This window comes from Solea senegalensis, linkage group LG21, assembly GCF_019176455.1.
Source record: "Solea senegalensis isolate Sse05_10M linkage group LG21, IFAPA_SoseM_1, whole genome shotgun sequence".
NCBI lineage: Eukaryota > Metazoa > Chordata > Actinopteri > Pleuronectiformes > Soleidae > Solea > Solea senegalensis.
The window spans coordinates 9,280,506-9,299,290 of NC_058040.1; the positions used below are offsets into that span (position 1 = coordinate 9,280,506).

Below are 18,785 nucleotides of genomic sequence, written 5' to 3' on the forward strand. Positions count from 1 at the left end.
CAAAGAAAAATATGCAAAGTGACTCTGGAGGGAAATGGCAACATTTTTGTAAAAAGAAAAAAAGAGAAATAAAAATAAAAAAAAGGAACGAAGAGAGCAGAATATAATCATTGAGTGAGGTAAGAGTGAAAATATGGGGGTTTCAACCACTTTCCTCCTCGTGAGGCCACTTTGGACTAAAACAGCAGGGATTTGTAGGCTCTGAAGATGAACAGAAAGCCCATTTTCCCTCATGGCTACATTTGCCACAGTGAATTTATATGGTTGTTGTGGTGAAGAGGAGGAAGAAAGATGTGATCAAACATGAAGGGGGAAGGAGACGGAGAGAGATGCACTTTAATGGAGAGAGGGAGACCATAAAAAACAGCAATAATGAAGGGGGAGTGCAGTGGAAAACTGAAAAATGACACAAGGACAGAAATTTGGGAGAAGTAAATGAAGGAGGCAGATAATATATATGAAAGAATAACATTTTAGGCGACTGTTGTGGCAGAGACCGCGCTGAATCAACAAAGAATAACATGATGGTACTTTTGGAATAAGAGTTATTGCACTTTGCAAAGTGTTTGACTTTCTGTAACATAACTGAACTTCTGGAATTTAAATGTAAAGAAGATGTTAAAGGTTATACACACCAAACTAATCTACAAGAGGTACAACGACTTCTGGTCTCTATACTCGTCCTTCAGTGTCTGAACTCGTTACTGACTCGCAACTGATTCACAACTGTCCTGACTAAACTTAATACCACTGTTATATATCTCTGTTTCCCCCATTTTTCCTTTCACCGCAACCGGCCGAGGCAGATGGCTGTGCATCTTGAATCTGCCTCTGCCAAAGGTTTCTTTTACCATTACCATTTTAATGCATTTGAAATAGGTTCTTCAAATGAAAATGAGAATAATTATCCCAGAAATAGCGTTCCCTCTCATATTGCGAATCATATCGCAAACACAAATTCAGTCAAAACAACAGCAACAGATTTGGAACGATTCATATAAACTGAATTGAGTTATTTCTGGGAATGTCGAGGTTGATCAGAGGCGATTGCTCTATCCGCCACTGAGCGTGATGGACATTTTCTTTATTTTCCAGTAGCACTGATGTGTGAGCAATATGATTAAAGGTGTCACTGATACAGAAACTGCCCCTTCACGGTGTTGCTGCTAATAGGACGATCATTTTAAATACAGAATTTAACAGCTCTTTTTTTTTTTTCTCTCTCTGCGATCTTAAATCATAATTTTTCCATGGCGATGCAGACCCACACATTGCCGCTCTATTATCACACTGCTGCTAAAATGAAAGATAAGCCTTCATATGTTTTTGCTATTCTTCAGGGGGAATTAATGTAGAAATGCAGGCTAAGGGGAGTTTGCGGGACTGCATTTCTGCAAAGCTGCCATCCTACTTGAGATTAATGAACAAGTTCTGTCCGTGGAAGTAGTCTTCTCTGTGCCGCCTCTCCTCTCAGCATAGTGTGATTTATGGACACCCAGCAGTGCATGAGTTATAATTTGAAAGGGGTTTGTTTTTCCTCATGAAGATGGAATTTTAAATGTTGTGATGAATGACCCCTTGCGGTTTTTATTTATTATTCTGTCGTGATTTAGTCCGCCTGTGTGTTGGTATGCAGTCAACAGTGTTCATGCCGCTGTGGCTGTGTGTTGTGCACGCGTGTTGATCTAGCCACATTATTTAAATGTGCGCTCGCAGAAGCGCCGATTCTGCGTTTTCTGCTTGTCAGCCACAGATGCATTGCTCCTGTAGGTCGTCTCTCTGAATCGAATACTATATCACCTATTGGATGCCATTATGAAAAATCAAAGAGTAAGTCATGCCTTTCCCTTTTCTTTTTTTTCCTCTCTCTCTGGGCACATGGATTTATTTAATCATCTGGCCACATCATGTATGGCAGAGTGTTTGATGTTTCTGTTATGGTGACACATTAAATGAACCATGGAGAAATGCAACACTCCCTGATGAATTTACAGGATCAAAAACGGGGCTTTGGAAAGAAACAAAGACAAGGAAGTAAAGACAAACTACCCCAACGACACCCAGGACTTTGAGAATTATGTGAAATGTCTTTCTAGAGGAGTGTTCACTTGGTTTTAGTTCATTTGTTGAGTTTGTGCTTGGTCGTGATGCATAGGTCTGCGTTACATCACACAGTGTCAATGTGGTTTAATGTGGTATGTCGTCTATTCAGGCTTGTGCACAGTATTTACACGAAATCCTGTAGTCAGCATGTGTCTGACTGCAGAAAGTACACAATGAGTAATCGAAGTGCTGATTTTAAGCACTAAAAATGTAATATGCTGTACAGCAATTCCATTGTGCCTGTGTGTTGCCCCTGCGTGTGAACGTATGCGTGTCCTTAGCCTTCCTACCTTCTAATTAATTGGTAATGTCACCGGTCCCACAGGGGTGCCCCATGTTTTATTTGTCTTTCCTCTAGTACAAAGCAAGTCCATAAATGCTGTTAAACCTCATCAGATAGATAGATAGATGTGGTGTCATTCATAACACTGCAGCAGACCACTTAGTATTCATCAACCAACTAGATAATTTAAATGTTTGGCACATTCTGTTACACTTTTGTCTGTGTCTGAGTGTTTGTGCCCAAATAACTCGGCCTATGGCTGTTTTTGAAGAACTCGCTCATCGAAGTGTTCATTGCCAGACGTCGTTAATTGCTGCCACTAATTGGCATCCATCCTAATATAACTGCCACCGGAGCAGTGATTGTAATTGTTCTAGTTAGAGGTAAAAACCCCCGGATTGTGTTATTTTCTTTTCTCGGAGAGCAGCGCTTGAAATACGGAGATTAACAATAACGTATTAACTCCAGGTTTGTCATCATTTGCCTCTAACTTCAGTCTGTCTTTCTGTTTGTTTCTCTCATGCTCTTATCCAGGGAGGCCTCATCGCTCTCCTCCTCCTAATCCTCCTCTTCACCCTCGTCCTGTATACTCGCCACCGATGGTGCAAGCGTCGCCGTATCCCGCAGAAGAGTGCCAGCACCGAGGCCACTCATGAGATCCACTACATTCCATCCGTTCTGCTTGGCCCTCAGGGCCGCGACAACTACCGGAGCTCTCGGAACGCTCACCAGCACGGCAGCTCCGTTATCGGGATGCCCATTCGCGAGACGCCCATTCTCGATGATTACGACTGCGATGAGGATGACCAGGGAGGACACTCGCTTAACTCCACGCCCAACCAACACCACATCAAGCTAAATGACGGAAAGCTGAAGGAGGACTACGGCGTGAACATCAGCGTCGGAGGGCACACGGACATAATGTGCAAGGACGACGACCTGAAGCATAATTTCGATCAGCGAGGTAAGTTTCTTTCAAGATGTTCGTAGAGTTTGCGTCGCATTGTCTATAACTTATTATTAGCCACGCAAGGTTGAGCTCTCATTTTGCTGCTCATCTGTGAATACTTTCACACAGCGCTTTTCAGGTGCTTTTGTGTTATAGTTTTCTGTCTGGGCGGATGTTTTAGCTCGTGTCCTTCATTTCCACTGCAAAACTTTAATTTGAGAAGAAATGAACCCTGGTTCTGAGAAGAACATAACATCACTGTCTTTTATTTCTGTCTTACAGTTCTTTATAATGGATAAACTGGATCTAATAAAGCCATTTATTTTGAGGGTTTCAGGTTTTAATTTCAACTTTATCCCCAAACTTTGAACGCGTATCCAAATCTCATGCGACAGCTCTTGTATGCTTACAACGGAGCTGTGAGATAACACATCATGTTGCTGGTCGTCTCTGTATCGCTGGCTGGCAAGTGGCATAAATGACACATTTGAGTTGTCATTGCAAATCTGTTGTGCTCAGTGGTGGAGCTCCTGCTTTTGCATGCATGATTTGTACATCCGTGCTGGCTCTCAGTGCCAGCTCCCCAGATGGCTCAGCCTGGACAGTTCACTTTGGCACTGGCCGGGCCACCCATGTTCCTCATAGCACACCATGTACTGCTTACATTTAGTCATAAATAAGCAGTTTTAGATGACTAATGTCATCACTTCACACTGATAATGATCATAAATTCTGTATTCCATGAGTCATTGGCATTTAATAGACCACTGAATATATATCGATGCTGTCTGCTCTTGAAGACTACATTCCTCCATATCCTCCGCCTCCTCGCTGCTGCCACGGCCATTGGCTCTCACCGTAATGTAATGCAATGTTGTGTAATTCAATGTAACGTGTAAAGGTCAAGTTACAAGGGCCATTGGTCGAGTCGATTAGATGCTGAGATGTGTCAGTGTGAAGCCCGCGGACCGTTACTTACCATCGTCACTTGGAGCACGGGGGGTTGGGGGGGGCGGTATTCTATCTTTTTTTTTCGCCATTAGCAATAAAATGAGCAGCACTTCAAACTCGTCTGCGGTAAGGATTTGATTTGAAAACAGATTTGAGAGTCTCAGCTACAGACGCAGTCGGTGGTATCATATGCTGTTGAACCTGCGCTGCTCATGTGCAAAGATGAACCTAAATAATTGACGGGAGCTGACTGAGTTGGAGGGCGCCCTGGTTATTCGTGTCAGACTGAATTATGCATGAAGTCTGTGGAAAAGCCCTCATGCCCAGAAAGTATTTATCACTCTCCACATAAATTTGTTTACGCAAAGCTGAATGTGATGTATGTTTCTCAATGAAAACAGCCTGATTAATACTCTTTTTCAGTATCAGTGGTGACCAACACTATTATAATGTTACTATTCAGTCGTGTCTGGAGTTTAGATAGTAATACAAACTCCTAACATGTAGCTCAGCATTGGAGGAAACCAATCTTCATTCAGATTTAAGGTGTTAAAATTGAATAAAGAGGGAAAAAATATGTGGGACTTAATTATTAAACCTCCGACTCTGAATCCAACAGTCGCTGATAGTTAATTCTTTGAATTTTTTCACCTCAGTGGGATAATTCAGGAGCGTGACAACTAAAGGTCTTCTGCCAAGGCGCTCTGATCATGAAAGGAATCTGTCATTGCCGTTCTGTTTTCAGTGACATTGAAAATTCAATTCCAGCTTCACTCCTCAATGTCTGCACAATTGTCGCCTGGGTCAAAGTCAGTGTGATGTAGGAAAATATGAAGAAGACTTTCGTACTTTGTATAGAAGTGGCTAATTAATGTCAACTGTTTTTTTTTTATTTTTATATTTATATATATATATATAAACACTTTTTTTCTTTTTACAAATCAGTTTGAAGACACATCATTCTGTTTACCTCATAAAGTCTTTGAAACAGCCGATGCTCACAGTCCAGTCAATTTGACGCCTCTACCTCCCCATCTGTACTCCGCTTAAAGCGCCGACTGTTGAATACAGAGGTGATTAACTTCTGTCCCACTTGACCAATGCTGCGAGGCGTCCCAAAAGTCTCTGTGCACCAGCCATTCTTTATCTATGTGTCCTTGCTGACAGATAACCCCATTCAAGTGAATTCAATAGTATTATCCCCAGGGATTATGGATATGCCTCACAGGTTTGTGCATGGCATTGGCTTTTGTTGCACAGACAACCAAACAAATGAGACCTGTCAATTTCATTATTTGGCGAGATGTCCCACAGCTTAGGGAATGTACTGGGCATTGTGGACGGTGCAGATCAGGCGTACTGAAACATCAGTGACAGACTATTGTTAGGAAAAGCCAATCTAGTGCTTGGATATAGTCATGTAGTTAACCCTTAGATGACAGAGCATTTAAGCTGCTTTTTTCCATGAATAAGGTCAAATGTACAGTATATACAGAGGCTATAAGAATTTACAATATAGTGGGTCTTACTGTGTAATTTTTTTTCAGCACAACCTTTTCACCAACTATATAAACACACCGGGACAGAAAGTTTAAAATCGGATACAATTTTGTGAAATTTGGAATTACGTCACAGTTCAACGTTCGCTTGGCTCGATTTTATGAACAAAAATGAAAGAAAAACTTTGTCTATGTTGTGGCTACTGCACAATTATTGATACTTTGGATCGCTCCTAAAAATGAGATTTTAAAATGAACCATAGCTTTAACTCAAAAACACTGAGAAGATGAAAAACACCCACTTTTTTTTTTTAAAGGCTGAATATATAAACCTATAACACACACACACACACACACACACACACACACACACACACACACACACACACACCCCCAGGACGTCCATATAAGGAGTTGTGTATTGTGTACACCGCAATTTACCAAGGGTGAACTTGTGGCACTGATCTGTGCCGCGTGAGCACCAAGGGTTAAAATACAACTCTGAGATGCAGCTGTATTATGAAGAGATGTTTTTAAGAGTTGTCATGATTTGTGTGTCAAGACTTGTCTTCGTTTTAAATTGCAGTAAATTGCAAATAATTGCCAGATATTGAAAGTTATTCTGGAAAAAATGAGCAAAAGCACTTATGGTGGCTGGTTAAAATAAGTCTAAAAGTCAATGTTCCTTACTACAGTTCAGTCATTTTCATGACTGGATATGATTATCAATATTTCTTTTTAGTTTTTGTTATGTTTTTACTGCATTTTTTATTACTAAATAAAAAAAAACATGGCGATACTGCTCACTGTTATGCATATCAAACGCACAAATTAAATGTCAAAAGTCATTTTAAATCTGGGTGAACCAGTTAACAGAGATGATTCATATCGCTCAGCTACTATGTGCGACATAAAGGTTCTTGTGGCATTTCCTGTTGTTCAAGAAATAATTGAATCAACACAGAATGTGTTTTGAATTAAGGTAGCCACTAATTCATGAATAATCAAGTCAAGGGGAAGTGGTAATTATTTGTTCCGGTGACCTACAGCAGTGAGGTGCTTTTTGGAAATGAGGTGCTTTCTCTCTTATTTCATTTATTTTCTTTCGGAATTAAACTGTGTCTTTATTTTGAAATCAAATTGAGATAACTGAATATACTCACCAGAGAACACACGGCTGTTTTTAGGTAGTCGAAAATGCATTTCCTACTCTTTAACTGGGCAATGTTGCTGTTTACAATTGTACCGTCCTTTACCTTTAAAACAGGATATAGTGCATCTGCTGTACAGAGGCATCACATGTTTTTGTGCTTAACAAATTGATTAGACCATCACCCGAAGCCACACTTGAGCTAAATTAACAGCATTGGTAATTATAAAAAAATATTTTTTTCATGTTTCTGTAATGGTTAATACACCCATATGTAGAAGCTCTTTGACCAAAATGATATTTTTAATGCTAAAATAAAATTAATATTCTTATCCATGAATTTTCAAATTGACGGTTTTACGAAAAGTAAAGATTAAAATAGTCTAATTATAGTTATTTACTTGCATTCCTGTTGAATGTTATGCTTGATTAATTTCTGACTTCTCAGAGAAAAAGCCCAGTGAGACGGCTCAAATTAGGGCGCACAAAGGTGAATTCAGTTTGTCATTTGCCAAATAAATAACAATTATATATTTTTTGTTTTAAGCAAGTGTTTGAAAGGTTTCTAAAATATTTAGGTTTTTATGACAGGTGGTCGAATAAACGTGTTAACCCTCTTATGACCGTCAAGATATATTTTGGATTTTATGGCTGTAGAATTGTCAGATAATTTTCTTCTTCTGCCCGTTTTTTCAAGATAACTTTTACTTTCGATATCTGGCAGTTATTCAACCGTTTAGGAATGACGGTACTGAGAAGCTGACGTCACAAACGTGTGACGTGCGAGAAGTACGCATGCCAAATCCTGTCGTCGCTTTATATTTAAAAATGTTCATTTCCCTTCAAGCTGTAAACACTGACTTGACGAAATGAACCTAATTTCTAAATGATATAACAACATTCTATGGGTCATTTTTGTCATGGAAAAAATGGTCTCGGAAACCACAGACCAAATCAATGCTTTGTTTTTGTGGAGTGGAGCCACGGTGACAAGCACCAGAGCTAATGGAAAAAGGTAATATACAGCTATGCTAATGCTTTGTTTTGGACGGTCAACATCGTCCTACCTCTGGGATGCAATTGACCCCGTGTGCTGCAGGCTCGATGAGTCTGTCTGGAGGACAAAGAAAAATATATTGTGGTTCAGCTGTCAACTGTAAGTGCACACATAATTCCTTCATGGCTGTCAATCTTTAATTGGATCCCGGCCACACCGTTTGACTAGTTCATCACTTATTTATTTCTCCCCTTGCTTGAAGAGACCAAACAAGTAAAGGATTTATATGCATAGTCTGTATTAAAGTGTGCACAACGTTCAGGGAGAGAGAGAGACTAAGCTGGAATTGGCCATAACTTGATTCAGAGAAATCATTATTTACTCTAGTCTAGTGCGACCGAATGGAATGCGAGAAGATACAGCTGAACAACTACTTAAGGTGTTACTGGGATGCCATTTCACACCCTTGCTCTGCCAACACAGCGCTGGAGGTATCCTGAACTTGGGACAATGAAAATACACAAATGAGTGAGTTTAAAAAAAAAAAAAAGAAGAAACTTCCTAGAATGGCACTTTGTCAAAATATATGATAGAAAAAAAAAACCACAAATCCAGATTACGTTAGTCTCTGATTGAATGTTCTACGAACCGAGAGAGGAAATGTTCCCATTTGAGCTCCATGTGAACACTGCAGTTTGTTGCAGTTTTAATTTGAACAAGCACATCATGTGCTGCCTGGTACATGTGGATCACAGTTGATTGGAAGAATTAATGAAATGTTTACAGATGAATATCGTCTCTGGAATAGTTAAGCTGCTAGTTTTGCTGTAAAGGTGTTTCATATCTACTAGTTGTTCAGTTAATAAGGAATAAATAAACATTTCAATGATCTCCTGTTATCACCAAACTGGCTATCCCTGTTGTGCCTCCTATTCCTCTCAGTGAAAATACGCTGCTTGTTAAGACTGCTGTATGTAATTGCCGGGTGTTTATTTCATGGTTAACGCAGACGAAGCCCCCGAGCACCAGATACAACCCACTGAGAATCTACTGAAAGATTTGTAGATTTTTTTACAACTTTTGAAGTAATAAACTCCCAGCTAAATATTGCTTAAAAATAAGCGGAGATACATTGAGTTTGACAAAGATCCCTTGCCACTTCCTCTTCTTACAAACTGCCGAACAAAAAGCACACTTTCCCCTCAAGGCTCCTGCAACTACAATGAATTGGTTTGTGTTTGTTTCTTTTTTACTGATGTACCACAGGAGAGGGAACAATTGGGAAAAATAACACAACTTTGCAGGAATTGAATACAAAAGCAAGTGAGCCAGTTGCTTAGCCAGCCTGTGTCTGAGCCTTAATCTATGCTCTTTGTGGAGAGTCATGATAGCTGGGTAAGCAAATGGAGCGCACCCTCGCTTGAAACTGTGACACTGAAGTGAGGTTAGAAAGATCCTTCATAGATTTGAACGTCTGTGATCAATAACATTTGAATGAAATATTGAAGAAACACAGACAAGACATTTGAATCATACCCCTGCTGGAAAGACCAGCATAGACCAGCATAGTTTCCTCGCTGGTCTGTGCTGGATTGGTGACGCTGATCCACCAGTGTCATTATGCTGGTCTACCAGCATTATGATTCTAGTAGACCAGCACAGACCAGCATAGACCAGCAAGGAAACTATGCTGGTCTGTGCTGGATTGGTGATGCTGGTCCACCAGTGTGCTGGTGGACCAGCATAATGATTCTAATAGACCAGCATAGTTTCCTCGCTGGTCTATGCTGGTTTATGATGGTGTGTGCTGGTCTGTGCTGGTTTTGCTGGTTGACCAGCATAATGAAACTGTTGGATCAGCATAGACCAACATGGATCAACATAGACCAGCGTAACAGCAGAATGATGCTGGTAGACCAGCATAGACTAACATAGACCAACATGGACCAGCAAAGACAAACATAGACCAGTATAGACCAGCAAAAAGCAACATGGACCAGCGTAGACCAGCATAATGATGCTAGTAGACCAGCATAGACGAACATGGACCAGCATAATGATGCTAGTAGACCAGCATAGACCAACATGGACCAGCAAAGACCAGCATAATGTTGGTCAATGCTGGAACATTCTATAAATGTCACAATGGTACTGTACATTGTTTTGAATGTTAATATAACATTACAAATATTAATATTAATTACTTTACTTAATAAAGCTCCTTGGGGCACTCCAAGTTCACTGATTCAGTCTCATGAATTTAGCCAATTACCAATGTTGGATTATGATTAATGATTCACTCAATAATGAATAAATCACAATTCCACATCAGCTTTAATTGAAGGATTAGAGTTCTGCTGGGAAGAGGTTGCCACTATTCACACTGATGCATAGCGTTTAGACGTTGTTGATCGCGGAAGGTCAACTCTGTGAATATCTTTCTAACTTTACTTAACTTCGGTAATAACGATTCGTTGCAATGTCAGGCGTTTGAGAACAAATGTGTGACTCATTCCCAACCTTAAATCAAACTCCAATCACACTCTCTCTGTCCGTCGTGCAGCTTCGGCCCTCTTGCACCCATTTTTGCTTACACAGCTCTTAAGGTAATCCATGGGAATGATATTAACTTTATTAATTATATACTTAGTTCATGGCCACAAATTTAGAGTTTGTTTCCCCGTGTCAGGCCTGGGGCACTGTAGAAATCAACTAGCATCTAAAGAAAAAGAAAAAAATCCATAATCCATAAAACCACAGTCATTACCAGCTTATCAAGTGTTTACTGAGCTCTAATTTAACTCAAGACAAGAGTAATAATCCAATGTCAAGCCCCAGATTGCTAATGTGACATCATTGATGAGAAATAGCTGCTTGTTTGGCACACACATGCTCGCTCAGGGTAACGTTTTGATTAATACTGAATCAGCCTTGTCATCCCGCCCGTGATAAATAGATTGGAGTTCATTGCAAAGTCTTCCCATTCTTTTCCTTTTGCTCGATGATTGGAAAGCAATAAAGCTGCTGTGTTGTCAGTCGGGCCAATTAAATAATATAGCCATAGTCGAGCATGTACAGTAGGCTGTATGTTCAAAGATAAAGCAGTATAATAGATTTGAGTAATGCAAGCTGACTTGGCATGTTTGAGTAATGCGTCATTAAGTTTGGGTCTTCCTTACTCATTCCGGGGTGCAAACATTTTCATCAATCAACGCTTCCGCAGGCTGTACGGCATCGTGTTTGTGTCGGAGAGGCACAAAACGAACGCACCTCTCCGCGCATGGTACAGCAGCTAACGACGTTAAAGCGGGACAGATAAATTAAGATTTAGTAAAAGCCTTTGTGAGAGAAGCAGGAAAAAACAAGAAAAAAGGCCCGTAGAACTGAGCTTGTACGCACCAAAGCCACACCAGATCAATACACGCGGGTCGATTGCATACTAAGTCATAAACCGTCTTTACGAGGCTGTTTTGAAGTGTGGTTTAGGCTGCTTACCCACATGTTATATTCAATATATGCATCGCTCAGTGCTTCTGTAGTCGCTCAGACTCTTATTAAAATGATTAGGTCACTTTTCTTTCTTTCACATAAACGCCGTCTTTAAACGTTTGAATGCGGTCACTTTATGGAAGAATGAGGTATAAATTCAAACGTGTAATATCAAATAGAGCGATAGGCACCACAATCTCATGCTTGGTGTGGCTGTGACTTGAAAGTGAATTGCATTACTGCTGCGTTTGCCGTTGATATTAAAGGGTTTTGTTTTTGTAAAAACTGAATCAGACACTAACAAGATTCCGTTATTCAAACCATAATCCACTCACCTATAAATGATTACTCTTGATGTGACTGTTAGATGTTTCAGTAGGTGTATTATACCTTCTATAATTTCTTGGACTTTTCACTTAAGAGTCCAGATTTGCTACGCTGGCCTCATGGTTTGGTCATTTTTAACAATTCAAGGAAGATAGTATGTCAAGCAGACGATTAAATGAAATGCTTTGTTTCCTGGGTGTAATGAATTATCTTGCAAAGTGATTAATTGGCACCCTATTGTAATTGTGTGTGTTTTGTCTTTTCTGCTTCGTTTCCGTCCTCCTTGTGTCGTGTCGTTTTCTGGAAATAATTCTTATTAATAATCACTATCTGTCACTGAGTGCCATTGATAATATATACAAAAAAAATATATGTGATTAGAGAGTTATTAAATATATTCAGTGTTTAATGATAATGTATCACGCTGACTATTATTTAGTGGAATGTGGAAAATGGGCTATGTGGTTGGATCAGTATATAAACGGTTAGTTGCAGTTGTCCGATGTGGTGTTGCTCACACCGTGCTTCACATGGTGGAGAAGGAGACAGAGAAGGAGAAGGAGACACTTAAAAAGCGGGGAGGAGTCTGGGACAACCAGCCTCGTGCTTATTAGAGAAGAGAGTGACAAAAGAGTGTACCGGTGACACAAGCACTGACAAGAACAGGCGTTACCTGCGGCTCTAGAGCTAGAGCTCAAATCCGATATCTAAAAACTCAACACACCTTTCCCAACACTTAAATAAAGTCACATGTACATGAACAAGTGCCCATTTGGGTCCACATACTTGTACCAGCAGGTTTTCTCAACCTTGAGCTACATTAAGTCCAACCATTGTTTTATTTATTTCAAAGTAGGTCACTTTTTATTTTATCAATTTTCCTCAAATCATGGAAGGACGCAGATAGGTCTTTTATTCTTTTATTTCAAAATAGGCCATCAACTGCTATGGAATGTGAACAGTTTTCCTCTTTGTGGTTCTTAAATGTCACAAATGCAACAAACTTTAGTTATTAAACTTAGAAACATTTAAAACGTTGTCTTCATTTTATGAGTGAAATAGGTTTTTCTGGCTCCAGATTAATTATATTTCGGTCTGGACTAGAATAACCAAAGGCAAAATTTGTATGCAGTATGTGGTGTTTAGCCAGAGAGAGGCAGCTGATTTTTATCACAGTATGTATAATTTAAAAGCTTTACATTGAACTGTGATGATTTGCACTAGGATCAATAAATATAAAATGACAGTATCTAGTCATTCTATTCATTGATCCAGATTTCCACCTGGAAAATTGGTTCTAGGGGGTTTAGTTATGCTTTGAATAAAGTTTATTCATATAACACCACCAAACATAGATGTAGACTATGATTTAAATAATTGCAGCAAATCATATGGGTTTTAGAAAGCCATGTTTATTGTAAGAAGAGATTTCAAGCGAGACACTTGCAAAAAAATGGCAACTACAAATGAGCAAAGATACTTTTGCCACATGGATCCTCCGCCTAGCCAGCCAGTCTGGATCCGGAGTGACCACAACACAATATGTGAAGATTGATAGTGGATATTTTGAGGAGGTCCAGTGAAACATTTTGTTATAATATACCGTCTCTCTGCTGTGTATTGTCTCCTTGGTTCCTTAATCTTTTAGAAGCCATGCTATAGATCAAGCACATTTATTTCTGCTCCTCTGTGAACAGGAGGTGACTTACAGGAAACATGTCTAACTGGAGATGGTCCATTGCATCCCAGTGACTGGGAATGACGAAGCGTGAGACAGTAAATGTGCAAATTCTATCACTGTGTGAGATATATATATTATATAATATGTGTTATTATATCTGTGTCTCCTGTCCTGCGTCCATCCATCTTCTACGGCTTTATTCTCCACATGAGGGTCGCAGGGGGCGCTGTGCCAATCTTAGCTGTGGCCCTATCATCACAGGGCCACATCGAGACAAACAACCATTCACTCTCACACGTACACCTACGGTCAGTTTTGTCCAATTTACCTAATGTATGTATATATACATGTATATGTGTCTATATCTATAGATGGGTATATAGATGTTTACATGGTGGTTTTCTTAATATGACAGATGTACTGTCTGCATCTCATTCCAGTCAACCCCCCCCCTTTTCTTTTCTTTTCTTTTCTTTCCTTCCTCACCCATGGCATCCATTGTCTGTATTTTTCTTCCCTCACAATTCTCTGCCTCTCTGGCGATCGCAGCCACTCTCCATTCATGTCTGGATCCCTTGTTCTCTTTGACACTTTTGTCTTTTTCTTTGTACCTGTCCAACCTCTTACTCTCTTCTCATGTACCTGTCACAAATCCAGAGGCAGTGCTGTCAAAGCTTTTTCCAGAGAGCCGGGCTGGAATTATCCTATTGGAGAAATGGCAATTTTAATAAATCACACAGTGAATCCGAGCTGGGGTGAATACCCCCCCATTTCCTCTCTCAATTGATCCCGTTTTCCCCGAGCCTCGGAGTGAAGGGTAGGAAACAGTGGATTCAGGATGTAAACAGAGAGTGAGTGTTCATATGCCTGTGTGTATGAATGTCTTATGAATGTGCAGAGGACAAAAAAAAAACACACTGAGTAATAAAAGGATATATAATAAAAGAAAATAGAAAAAAAATTAATTTCTCATGTTCTCATTTTCTTTTTTCACCCCTGCAGATTTTCCTCCATATTAAAACAGCAGGGGATTCTGAAGTGCATAGATCTAAAAAGGTGTTTCCATCATTTCCCTCTCGGCTACATGGAGCTCTCTGAATATGAAAGGGCGCTATTGGGCTGCAAAGCAGGAGAGCTGAGAGTAGAACATATCTGAGGCTCATTCAACAGCTGTTAAAACATACATGTGTTAGAGAGGGGCATTGAAGCATTCATTTAGTTTACGGTTTATGGTTTTGATGTAACCTGTGGGTGTTCTTTTTTCTCCCTCAGTGGTGGCTCAGCTACACCTGTGCGATGGAGAGACGGCTTTTTCTTCCAATGTTGTTGTTGTTTTACACAACTATTGCAACCCAATTTGAACCATAAGTTGGCATAAGGGAGTAAGCGGTGCATATTGCATTGCATAGAAGAGGAGGACACTTATGCATTAAACCACTGAACTCAACAGCAGTCAATATCCTATGTGATTTGAGTTGTATTTTCCAAATAGAATTCTTTTTTCAGGGGCTTGTTTTATAGATTCATCATGCCTGTGATGAGTCATGGTGTTTGTTTTGTTTGTTGGTTGCAGTGAAGGTAACGGCTCTGTTGGAAACATTGAAATAGTAAATGACTACTGTTGTTTTCCTGTTCTTTTTTGTAAATAGAATTTTTGTGTATATGGATTTATTTCCCCCATGTTTACACTACTTTTGGGATTGAGAACAATACATCGCTGTAAAGCACAGTCTTGATAGGTAGGTAGGTATGTTAGGCCGCACCGTGCTGTGGTTAGACCTTCCGAGTGTAAAATTCAAGGTATTAGCCTATGATTTGTTTTGTTTAGTATAAAAGTCTTTAAGAAGGTAAAATTGACTCTTCTTCTTTTTTTGAAAGTGCACTTTTTACGATACATATTGACTTTAATGAACTTTAATACTTTAATAAAAGTTGCTCATCGCTGTACAGCTGTGTTCCTCCACTGTGTCAATGCGATGGCAACTTGTCAACTCAACTTCGACTTCATTGACTGATAAGTCGACCTGAAAAATGACAAGACATTAATGCCCTAGTAGGTAGGTTATAGATAGATGGTAGTGGTAAAGTTTTTCTTTCTTTCCTTTCAACTCGAGTTCTGAACAAAAGAATCAATGTACAGCACACTCGGGCCTTTAAGAAACTAAAGTGATATGTGCTAGTTTTGAATCGATATGCAGTTCCTTTGAAAGTTAGTCCACACACAGCGTGTGCGATAGTAAACGGGTCCTATACAGGGTGTGAATTCTGAATAGCCGTCTTCCCTCCCTGCCTCAGGGCACAGGGCCTTGTCAAAGAGCCTGAAAGAATTTCCATGTGTCTCGCTGACTTTCACAAGAGACAGAATATGTTCTTGAGCCACAGAGAAATAAGGGTCAAACACTATTTATGGACTGAGAGTCATGGGCAAAGGTCTCAGTGTCTGACAGACAGTAATTCCTGTAGGCTGTATCAGCGATTTGGTGGAAGCCGGCCTCATCTTGTTCATTTGGCGTTTCTGGAGTACCGAGGCCTTGAGTGTGTGTTTTTTTGTGCTGACTGCTGCCCTTCTTACTGCTGGGTATCACTTTCTGTGAAGGTGCAGACATCATTATATCAGATTTTGTCACGATATCAGGAGGCATATTTTTAGAAATCTCTGCTTCTGTCAAGAACTGATTTCCCTTTTCTTATTTTTCTTTTTTTTTGGACCAAAACTGTTGTTATTTTAATATTAGTAGGTTTTCCACATTTTACTTTTTTTTTTTGGATGAATCAGCCGGTTGCCGAATTATCCATTATCATAATTACCGACCTTTGTTCTCATCAGTTAATCTCTTCCATCTGTTATTATGAGTATTTACCAATGGAACTTGAAGAACATAATGTCAAAACTGAACAGGCCTCTTTGCCACAAACCGAAACGAGAGATTGACGTCAGTATTTCAGCATACAGAAATAATCACACGGCATTAAAGACTTGCTAAATATACTTCACTAATTGGAGCAGGCTGGCATTTCAGTGAGGCAGTTTTATTGTCTCCGCCAATTGTTATTTACCAGAATTTAACTGGCAAGGCTCGTACTGGGTCTGGCTACAAGTAGGAAAGCATATGTTGATATTTTTGAGTTCTGAAGTATTCAAACGATATGGTTCATTTTAAAAAAAAAACACAACAAAAAAAAAGCGGCGCTTTAACACGTATATGAGCAGTGTGAGCGTGCAGCAGGGAAGGGAAATGAAATTGAGTGGACGTATCATACTGTACTGGGCACTGTGACACGACCAGGGATAGGTTTAATGAGGCAACACGCTGTTGACATCCACTACATATGAGACATTGTTAACACATACTCAGTGCTGATAAGGGAGTAACTGCAGATAAGGGAAATAGAGAGGAGGAAAATAAAGACACTAGAGCTTTACCTGACATTGAACTCAGAATGAAGAGCCAGGGTGAACGTGGGACTTGGGAAAAACAAATGTCACAATGAAATATATCGGTATGCTGCTTCTGACACCCAAGGAGAAATGGGGGAATAACAAAGAAGGGAGATATTTGAAGAAAGTATACTGGTTTTATTTAGACATACATGTCCTAGAATATCCTCTTGTTTCGTCGGTAAAATCTTCTGGTGCCTCTGTGATAGCATGGAAGGTCATCTCATCGGCAATCAAGTCAAATAATTGCACTTTCGTTTAACTTTGAATAAAAAAAAAAACTTTTAGGAGCTTTGAGATGCAATCTGTTCATGGGGGGGAAGGCAGAAGATAAACACACACAACGACAACGTCTACGGACAAATTGCATCTGTTTCAAGGATACCGCGGCTCCTCTGTGACCTGTGGACTTTCCGTTCCTCCAAATAGAACAAGGAAAGGGTAATAAAGAGAGTTCCAGGAGGACGCGGAAAATGTATGCACGTTGTTAACCTCAAACACGATGTCACGCTCCTTACTGTTCAGAGCATAAACAATGGCATTATATTTGGGCCACATTTGTGAAGGAGCAATGTGAGATTTTGAGCACAGAAAAATATATTTTGCGAGCACCGACATTATATTTTGAAGAGAAATTATACGCGAGCAAAACATCATTTCATTTGAATATATTCTGTGCTCAATATATGTATTTGCATGTTTGCAATTATTCATTTTAATGTGCAATAATAACCCCTCTCACTCAGTTTTACTCATATGCGCTGCAAATGTGCCACAAAATCAACCAATCAGAGACTATATATCTATTTAGATTGGCTGTTTCGTGAATATTTTCTAGTTTCTGTCAGTTTTCAGCTTCTTAAAGGTGAATGTTTTCTACTGAAGCATTTAAGAAGCTGAATATCCTACTCATTTGGCGTGTTCCGTCTCCAAGCGTTGTGATTGGAGACGGAACAGCCTAAGCATCTAAATTTATGTAGTCTCCGCGAGCGCTCGGTTAAAGTTGAGCTGCGAGTGCGCAGCGGTCTGCAGAGTAAAACTGAGTGATATTGCACGTTATTATTATTATTATAAAATGAATAATTGCAAACATGCAAATACATGTTGTTCCTTCACAAATGTGGCCCAAATATAATGCCATAATAAACCACGCACTTCTTCTGCTTTTTGTTTGTTTGCGTTATGTCATTATATCAGCTCACCACCCCTCAAATTATTATTATAATTTTATTTTTTTTGAAGGACCTCCACTCTGCACTGACACACAGGAATAAATGAGTAAATATAGAGCATCTTTTTTTTCCTTCTCTTTTTTGCAACTATCAATACTAAAGAGTTGTGTTTTTCTCCTGGGGTCAAATATCCGGCCTTATTTTCTGGTGCAGATAGGCATTAACAACACAACACAGCATCTGTGATTTTCACTCAGGCTCTGACTGGACATATCCAAAATGGCATCACTATGCGGCTGGAAAAATCATGTGACTTGTGAGGGGTCAAGGTTCCATAATTGTAACCTTACACTAAAAATACACGTAAAAATAAGCGTTCCTTTAAGTTTATATGTGTTTTTCCCTCATACTTTTTTATATACATCTTTTAGAAAATGTGCCATATTTGGTAACTTCATTGACTTTTGATTTTCTGCATGAAAATATGAAATAAAGTCAGTCAGTCCCTGCCCTGATCAACAGAATGGTGAATTCAGCAGCCTCTCCAATGATGTGTGTAATTTAAAGTGACGCGAGAGCTCTTCGGGTTTTAACTAAAGCAGGGGTGTCAAACATACGGCCCGGGGGCCAGAACTGGCCCGCCAGAGGGTCCAATCCGGCCCACAGGATGAATTTGTTAAAATTTCACTCAACGATTACAATCTAAATCTCTTCCAGATGGCCCCTGAACAAAAATGAGTTTGAC

General features: G+C 39.7%; 1 protein-coding gene across 1 annotated transcript in view; it reads left to right on the forward strand.

The window, feature by feature from the left end:
- Positions 1-2,925: 2,925 nt before the first annotated feature.
- Positions 2,926-18,785, forward strand: part of LOC122758175 (astrotactin-2-like) — a 170,213-nt gene continuing 154,353 nt past the window's right edge. Inside the window, exon 1 of the mRNA XM_044012144.1 lies at positions 2,926-3,350. Within this exon, the coding sequence (XP_043868079.1) occupies positions 3,140-3,350 (211 nt within the window). The 5' untranslated portion in view covers positions 2,926-3,139. The remainder of the gene's footprint in view (positions 3,351-18,785) is intronic.